Genomic DNA, 9,146 nt, shown 5'->3' with positions numbered 1-9,146 from the left:
AAACGAGAGGAAGGAAAGGAAGACTTCTGCCACTGAATATGCAGAACAACAAAAAAATCGGTGCTATCGTGTGTGTATGTGTGTGTGTGTGTGTACACATGTGCATATGTCTGCACAAGTGCGTATGTAGTACATTAATACTTCATGGTGTTACTTTAAAACTTCATCAGGGTAGTCAGTGCCAGATCAGCAGTTAGTATGTAGCTCTCTTCCTCTGTGCATGAAAATGCCAGTTTGATCTTTTGGCATGTAGTAATGACCTCCAAAATATCGTGAATCCAAAAATCTTTTTCATACTCTCCTTATGGGAACCCTCTGTATGCCTCTGAGCCTAACCTTTCTGTGTCCTCTCTTCTCCACTCCTAGAGGTATGTATTTTTAGTCTATGTTCAGCCTTCTTTTTGCCTTTCTGCATTCCAATGATTTGTACTTATATATTCTCTCAGCTTTAATACATGTCTTCGTGTAGGTGACTCTCAATTCTACACATCCAGCCCAGCTTTAGCCTTATGTTCTTTTACAATATGGTACAGTGAAAAGACCATAGAAACTGCCATCAAAAATCCTGAGTGGTAGAACTGGAATAAATCAGGTTCAGGATTAACCTAGCCATTCCCTCTGGCTCCAAGTTGCCAAGAAGAGAAATTACAGAGTCATTGATTTCCCTAGGAGCAAAGTATGCCTTCCAAGAACTTCCGCAGCGTCTCCACCCCTAACCCTTCCCAGGGAAGCCCAACCCTGCAGGTGTATAAATAGGCGCTCTTGAAGCTTCCTGTTGTAGCCTGGCCCTCCCTCTTTCCAAAATGGACAAATCCATCCTGCTGGAACTCCCCATCCTGCTCTGCTGCTTTAGGGGTGAGTTTCTAGGGTTGACAGCTGAGAGTCCTGAATTTAGGAACGGGTGAGAGCACCCCAACAGAGGCCTTCTTATGGGAGTGCTGTGGTAACAGAGGCATGATGAGCTTCTGCTCTAATGCTGAACCTTCTACCTGGGTATGTCATGTCCTCACGACATTAACTAAAGCTCTTCTCCCTTCCTTTATATGGGGGAAATAGGCAGATTAGAGAGGAATTTAGTGGATTTTCATAGAAGCTTTGAGATGGGTTTGAAAAATGAGGTCTGTAGACAGTGTATTTTTTTTTTCAACAGCATTGTCTGGATCACTTTTACAGAGAAATGTTGCAGGTGAGTAGATATAGATAAGTGATATGAGAAAGGGAAGGTCTGAGGAAGGGAAGACGAGTGGGGTGAGGTGGGCACCAGGGGCTAAAATAAAACAAAATGGAAATAGACCTTGAGTTCCAACACTCAATAACCTCTTCCAGCAGGACAGAGCTGGGATGGGAGCTGATTTTAGGTTTGACAAAATAATGTAAGCTTCGACCAACAAGGCCAGGAGTGTCAGTGAAGGGCAAGGAACAGAGAAAGGAGGAAGCGGAATGCTGGCTTTTCAGGTGTTACTTGGCCAAGTCTAAAGCATGGCAACTTTAGGAATTTCAGGTAATTGTCCCCGTTGTCAGATTCCAGGCACCCACAGGTAAGAGTGCCACCCAGGGTCAATTAAAAAGAAGGGGATGAAGCAAAAACCCATATGCATTTATCTTTCTCCTTCTGGTCTGTGCTTCATCCTGTAGGAATGGGTAGATGAATCGGAGAATCCCCAAAAAGGCGAAGAGATTTACAAGGAGAGAAGAGGTACAGAGGTGCCCAGTAGGTGACTAGGCATTAGAGGGACAGAAAGGGTCTGGAATGGCTCCAGTTTAAGAGTGCAGGATGGACCCCGAAGGGCAGATTATAAGGACCCTGTACAAGAGTAAATCTCAGACAAATTTCAGATGTGTTTTATTTCTCTTTGCCAGTACAGTCGATGAAGAAGTTGTCATCGAAGATAATTATTCTAGTGAGTATGAAGAGGACCTGTCTGATCATCTCAGTCTTGATAATGTTTCACCTTTTCTTATTTCTCCACCTTTCTTTCTCCTCCCATTTTTCAAGCTAAAACTCCTGAGACCATAAACCCCAGCCACTCTCTTGGCTAGTGTGTTTTCATAGAGGCAGATGTTCACGCTTGATGGGCTCTGGCAAAGCCCTCTGGCTCTAGGCAGACTTCTAATCCAAAAGGAGAGATGGGTTCTTTCATGGTAGTGCCATCTTTTCTCACTTCTCTTTCCCCACTCTCTACCAAGCACAGTTATTGTTCAGTGTAGGATGTGCCACCTCCAGTTCTCAGGAGAAAAGTGCTCCAGAGGAAGAGGAATATGCACAGCAACCACAGAAGAATCCTGCGTGTTTGGGAGGATTTCCAAAAGTAAGTAGTGGGTGGAGGAAGTAGACAGGGACATATCGGCCATGGCAGAAATGGGGGGTCTTACTTTACTTTCGCTGCAGGCAGTCTCACGCCTGGGCGCCTGTTTTTTCACCCCAGTCATATAACATAATGGAAATTAGATGGAGGTGGTCACTAAGGAGGGTGGGGCCCTACAGCTAAAGAATTAGTATTTTTAAAAGCCTGAAGAAAACAGAGGAGAATAAATCGAGGTGAGAGAACAGGCATAATCTATGCCCAATGGGTAACAGTGAGTTGTTGAGGTGGGGAGGGGGCTTTTGGCCTTTGTGCCTACCTGGGCTTCCCTCATCTGCGGAAACAGAAGGGTCGGAGTCATCAGTAGACTCTGGCTGAATTGCCCTGGGTGGTTAAGACAACACATCATGATTTCTCTTTTTCCACCCTTTCTGCTAAATGATCTCTTGGCATTTATAACCCTCGCTTAAACCAGTGTTCGGATTCTCCGTAGAAACACCCAGCTTTGGCAATCCCTGAATTACTGCTCTCCTTAACCTGCCCTACCCCCAATAATCATTTTAGGCGGCTCCGTCACTGCATTTCTTATGGGAAGCTCCAACTTGCAACATCTTCCAGTTCTTTACATTTGAATAACGGAGCTTTGAATTACACAAGGTTGTTCTTATATGTTGGTGTGGTCTAAAGAAAAGGTTTTTTGCAGAAGTGTCATGGCCAGGCTTTCTGATCTGTTTTTTCTTCCTTCCACAGGGGACGGTACTCCCTTTTTAATCTTCATGGGCTGCCAAAAGAACTGTGCTGATGTAAAAGGCATAAGGTGGAGTGTCTACTTTGTGAACTTCAAGTGCTGCAGGGACTACGACCTTTGCAATGAAGACCTTTAGAAGTTGGTGGTTCTTCTGTGACTCTAATTTCTGGGTGAGGTTGTTGCCTCAGCCTCTTCACAATGACTTTCTAAACACACACACACACACACACGCACACACACACGCTACGGAAGAGGATTGCAAACACATGTCTCCACTTTTTGCACATGAATAAAAAAATCCCTCTCCTTTTCTACTCTGTGTTGCCCCTTAAAATAAGTAAATAAATAACCTTGAGAGCAAGAACAAGATCAACATATCCTGCAGGTTGCTACAAACCCTAGCACTTTCACTTTATAACCAATTTGTTCAGAAAAGGAGGAAAAGGATAGTTTAATTTTGAAAAAGAATCCCTTCCTCTCTCCCCTGCTCCTGTCCTTCCTTCTGGGGCAGGATATTTTAATATTTTTCACGTTTTTTTCCTCTCTGTGTTATCATTCTTATCGCATTCCAAAGAAAGCACATAAATGTGGCCTGAAGGGAGGGGGAGTGGCAACATAAAAAGAAGTGGCTCGAGTCTTCTTGGAGTTTGTTCATGAATGCTGGTCCCAGGGTGAGGAGAAGATTTGGACACAGAAAGGAAGCTACACCAGAGCCATGAACAGAGAAAGACTGTCTACCTTTTAGAATCAGACTTTGTTTGGGGCTGCGGTTTGGAGAATAACAGCAGGTGACTAGAGACAGTGCCTGCATCCTGCTTCCCTGGCAAACTCACAAGGAGGCATCAACCTCTCGACAGGGAACAGCTTCAGGATACTTCAGGATACTTCCAGAGGACAGAACCACTAGCAACAACACAAATATTCCCATGCCTGGAGCATGGCATGAAGGGAGCTGAGAACTGTGGGGTCTGAGGAAGCCACATTAGTCTGGCCACTAGACATCTCATCAGCCACTTGTGTGGACAGATGTCCCATGACCCCAGATGCCTCTCCCACCCCTACCTCTGTCTCACACACACTGGAGCTTCCACTCTGTAAAACTCTAACACCCTGGAGAAATATGGCAGTTTGACTGAATATGTTCCCAAGGGTAGAGGCTGATTTCTAACAAAACTTGTAGAATGAAGCCTGGAAAGAGTGATGAATTATATTACATTCTGTAAATATAATAATAAAGAATGCTACCATTTTTTTTTTTTGGTGGAGTCTCCCTTTGTCACCAGGCTGGAGTACAGTGGCACTAGCTCAGTTCACTGCAACCTCTGTCTCCCAGATTCAAGCAATTCTCCTGCCTCAGCCTCCCCAGTACATAGGACTACAGGTGCCCACCACCATACCCAGCTAATTTTTCTTGTATTTTACTAGAGAGTGGGTTTCACCATGTTGGCCATGCTGGTCTCAATCTCCTGACATCGTGATCTGCCAGCCTCGGCCTCCCAAAGTGCTGGGATTACAGGTGTGAGCCACTGTGCCTGCCACTACCTTTCTTCTATACCCAAATTGTGTTTTCTTCTTTCTCTCTCCTCCAAACCCTTCCTAATTCCTTTAACAAACATGTATTCAAAGCATAGTATGTTTCAGGTACCGCTACACCCTGGTGTGTATACAGCATCATAATCCCTATTCTCACGGAGCTCAGGCTAACGGGAGACACAGATCTTAAGTAAATAATAGTAACAGCTTCCACTTATATGACAGTTACTGTGTGAGAGGCACTGTTATAAACCCTTTTTATCTTCTGACTCATTTACTCTTCACACAAACCTGAGAGTCATACTATTCCCCATGTAGGTCAGTCGAAAACAAAAACATCACCGGTCATTTTTACAGAGACTTTAAGAATCGTTAACCAGGTAGTGGAGGACACAAAAAGCCAAAGGAAGATATTGAGTTAACAAAGACAGAAATTGCAAGAAGCTGCTAAAACCTGTAGGTCTAGAGAAACACAGGGAAAATGTTGGAGGTCCATACTTCTAAGGTCTAATTAATTAATTTAATTACTTAGTTAAATAATTAATTAATTTAAAAGTGTGAGAGAAGGATCCCTTTGAACTGGGACCCAAACATCTCAGGAACAAAGGGCCTCCCTGAAGATAAAATGCAGGCCTCTAGGGAAGAGGTACTGTTCAGATGGTGCTGGCATCTCTGGGGCACCAGGAAGCTGGTTCTGAAAATATAGGGGGAAAACCATGGAACAAAACCAACTGTAGCTCTGAAGGCAACTGCCACTGCCCAGGTGAAAAGCTGTCAAGAAGAAGAGAAAGCAAACGGGAAAAGTGCTCCCCTTGTCCAGCCTGCCCGTCTCCCTCCAGCACTCCCTACTGGCAGAATTTAACAAGGATCCAGCTTGCAAAGACCACCGTCATAAAGCAGAGTATAGAAACGTGAAGTTAAAACTGAGAGGCAATCATTTAATAACCCGCTTAATCACACCTTTGGCCATTCAACTCTGTACACACGTTTTTATGTGATTTTGAACTCCACTGAACAAAAAAGACAACTTTACGCTTTTGCCTAATGAGATGCGTTTATCCACCATACAAGTAAAGGCACTTTTACTTTTTCTCTAAATAAGGACACAGAGTCCTAAAGTCATCTCTATTTCAGAGTAATATCCTAGATATTCATTTCCATGCAATGTTAAGTATTCTTGAAATCCAATCAATTCCACCTGTCAGCTACTGTCAATAATTTTTATGTAGAATAATAAAGAGATAGAGGAAAATGAGAAGAAAATATGACAAGAAAGGAAAAAGATATGCCTAGGTATCCAGTGTTTGTGTTTTTTTAACTGCTAATGAGGCTGCAGGCAATATTCATAACTTCCTTCTTCTGCTACCAATTCTACATTTTGTTTTCCTCAACTAGACCCTCATGGGGTCAGCGTTATCTATCTGATGGGATGATGAAAATCTTCCTTCTTGAAAGGTTCAAATTTTCAATGGCCTGGATTTTTTTCAGTTTCAGAGCTTTATATTTACGGTTACTAGACAGGAAGAATAAAGTAGCATTTCAGAGAATCTCCTGTATTCCCACCTCATTGTGCAACAGCTATGCAATTCCCTCTTAACAATCAGGATCAGTTTTCTCAGCCTGTAGAATAACCTCTGTGCTTATATGGTGGCATGGAGGCATCAGGAACCCAAAATGGTCTTAGCATTCAAGTCAACTAAACTATTGTTTTTTTCCCTAGTGGAAGCATTTCTCCCTTGGTAACTAAGACTTCCGAATGAGCAAAAATCAAAGTTGCAGGAATGGGATAATTTATTCCCATTTCTACATCTTGATTCTTGGACTTGTGTACTCTGACTATGGGAAAAGCAAAAGTATATATCAGTTCTGATTATGAGCATATACTGCATTCTACTATATAATCTAATCTTTTCAGAGTGTTTTCCCCCAACTTGTAGTTAAACTGAGATTTCATTGGACCAGTTATTCCATTATTCCATCAGGTTGGTTGCTTCTGATGATGGGGTGCATGGTAAGATAAATGATTTCCATGGGCATGAGCACATTGCTATCCTTCTTTGTGGTGAAGCAAGTTCCTTGGGTGGAAATAATTCTGTGTTGAGAACACCTTGATGAAGAATAAAGCATTACCTAAGTCTGCAATTAATGGTGCTGGCAGAAGCATTATTAACAGGAACATCTATATCCAAAATATCTGTTTACTCCAATGAGGATAAATTCTATCCATGATGGAAGTGGCCTAATGCCAGCCAGGCTGTTATCAACTAGCTGTAAATTAATGTAGATCTGTCCAGACTAAATGGATGAGACACTCCTGATTGGAGTTTAATGCTTGGGCAATCCATCTCCCACTTGTTGCCAGAATACCCATTTGTAAACACCAGTTTCTCCTGTCTCAAAGCAGTTCGTTATTAAACAGAAATCTAAGAGGCCATAGATGTGTAATGGAAGAGAGGAGGCAATGGAGCAGAACTACCTGCTCATGTGACTAACTTGTGCTGTCCTGGCTGGCTTCAGCCTGTTCTCTTGTTGGCCTCTTCTCCTTAGCGGCCGATTGCTATCTTACACACCCAATCTGTGGCTTCATGACCCAGAAAACCCAGTTCATGATGTGCAGCTCAGGTCTCATGATTACTTGATGACCCATTGTCAGAGAAACTGATTATAGAAGATTAAATTATTTGCCAAATGACAGACAAGAGTCAAACTTAGGCTGCCTGTCTCAAGTCTTTACTCTTAACGATTAGGCACAAATAACTAAGAACTATGATACATGTAGGAAAAAATACAGGGTAATAAAAATAAACAGAAGACAATGCTAACTGGGGTTTTAGGAAAGCTCTTTCTGAAGTTACATCTAAGCTTAGAACCATGGGCTAACCTATTAGGTCAGGGCAAGAGGGAAATGGTGAAGAGCAACCATGCACTGAAAGGAACTTCCTTCCAGGTGAAGGGAACAGGAGGTGCAAACCACCTAAGTAAAGAAGTTCCCTTCATGACCCCTTCCTTCAAGAGTTGTTTCTTCTTTTTTTCCCTGAATTCAGTGGTACTCTTTAGCCCTTTAGAAATCATCATGGCCCATGGGTTTGTTGTTTTCTTTTTGTTTTTGTTTTAAGGTACCTCTGCCTTAGGTTTAAGATTTGACTTTCTATTTTGGAGGATAGTAAACTCTCTCTTCATACACAGACTTATGAGATAATAAGAACAGAAGGCAGACTGGGCATGGTGGCTTACCCTGTAATCCCAGCACTTGGAGAGGCCAAGGCAGGGGGATCACCTGAGGTCAGGAGTTTAAGACCAGCCTAGCCAACATGGTAAAACCCTGTCTCTACTAAAAAAACAAAAATCAGCTGGGCATGGTGGCACGTGCCTATAGTCCCAGCTACTTGGGAGGCTGAGGCAGGAGAATTGCTTGAACCCAAGAGGTGGAGTTTGCAATGAGCCGAGATTCCACCACTGCACTCCAGCCCAGGCAACAGAGCACAACTCTGTCTCAAAAACAAAAACAAAACAAAAAAAAACAACAACAGAAAAAAAAAAAACCCAAAAGGCAGATTATTTGGCCCCCATGAGATGAAGATGCAGCATGATCTCTGTCTCTCTCTCCTAAAGTCAGCCCTAGAGAAGCTCTGAAACTGAGTTTCTATGAATCAATAAAACCATGAGAAGTTCTTGCAGGAGATGTACTGTTGTCTGAAGCAGTGTGTTTGTGGCAGGGTTAGTTGGGTGGGAGGTGGCATTGTTGGCCATAACCTCAGTGTATTAGAAAGCTGTTTAAATTCTATGTTCACTTATCTTCTACATCTCTGCGGGACTATATCACCTGTTACTTCAACACAGAAATTGACATGGCCCAGACTATATTTTTGGTGCAAGCATGCAGGGAATATTATCAGGTCAGAAGTTACTAGGCTGCTCATTTCAAAGCCCCAGGAGTTGTACATTACAGTTTAGGAAAACTGCCTCATTCCAATGCTACTTCTCTTTAAGGGTTTAATGGTAAACCTCTACCAAAACAGTTGTTTGGTAATATGTATGCAAACGGGAAATACTGTTTCATAGTTCCTGGAAACTACTTCCTTAGGGTAATTCCTTCCCCAAGGAATTAGCTAAAGTTCCCCTTTGAACTCATCAAGACTATTGGACAAGGATATGGTGTCCTAAAATCCATTATCAGGTGGAGATTTTGATAACCCTGGAGAAATAGAAATCCACAGACAAAAAATAATTATAAAATGAAGAGTACAATTATGCTCAAAAAAGCACTAAATTTGTGTACTAAACCATATGTACTATCTGAAGCCAAATTATTAGAAGTAGGAATTCAAAACAAGAATGAAAATATATTTAAAGGTAATTAAAAATACAAGTTGAAACAAAAATCATCAAAAAGAGATAGGCGGGAATATTTGGTATAAAGTATAATCAATAAAATAAAGAACACAATAGATGGAATATTAAAACAGATCTTAAAATATAAACAAAGATAGGCAGTTGGAAGATCAGAATGAGGATATCTTCCAGAATACAGTAAAAAAAAAAAAAAAAGAGGGCTTAGATGG

The 9,146-nt window shown here is 42.0% G+C and overlaps 1 protein-coding gene across 1 annotated transcript; it reads left to right on the top strand.

Annotated features, from left to right (window-relative positions):
* The first annotated feature begins 803 nt into the window (after positions 1 to 803).
* On the top strand, positions 804 to 3,484 carry PATE1 (prostate and testis expressed 1). The gene is made up of 5 exons (XM_032284880.1): positions 804 to 855; positions 1,151 to 1,186; positions 1,866 to 1,901; positions 2,193 to 2,309; positions 3,054 to 3,484. The coding sequence occupies exons 1-5, from the start codon at positions 804 to 806 to the stop codon at positions 3,185 to 3,187; spliced, it is 375 nt and encodes a 124-aa protein (XP_032140771.1). The 3' UTR covers positions 3,188 to 3,484.
* Positions 3,485 to 9,146: the final 5,662 nt, after the last annotated feature.

The sequence above is a fragment of the Sapajus apella genome, unplaced genomic scaffold (assembly GCF_009761245.1).
Source record: "Sapajus apella isolate SASKATOON/1434 unplaced genomic scaffold, GSC_monkey_1.0 scaffold16, whole genome shotgun sequence".
In the NCBI taxonomy this organism is placed as follows: domain Eukaryota; kingdom Metazoa; phylum Chordata; class Mammalia; order Primates; family Cebidae; genus Sapajus; species Sapajus apella.
The sequence above is the reverse complement of the archived record's forward strand: the minus strand, read 5'-3'. Positions and strand labels throughout refer to the sequence as shown.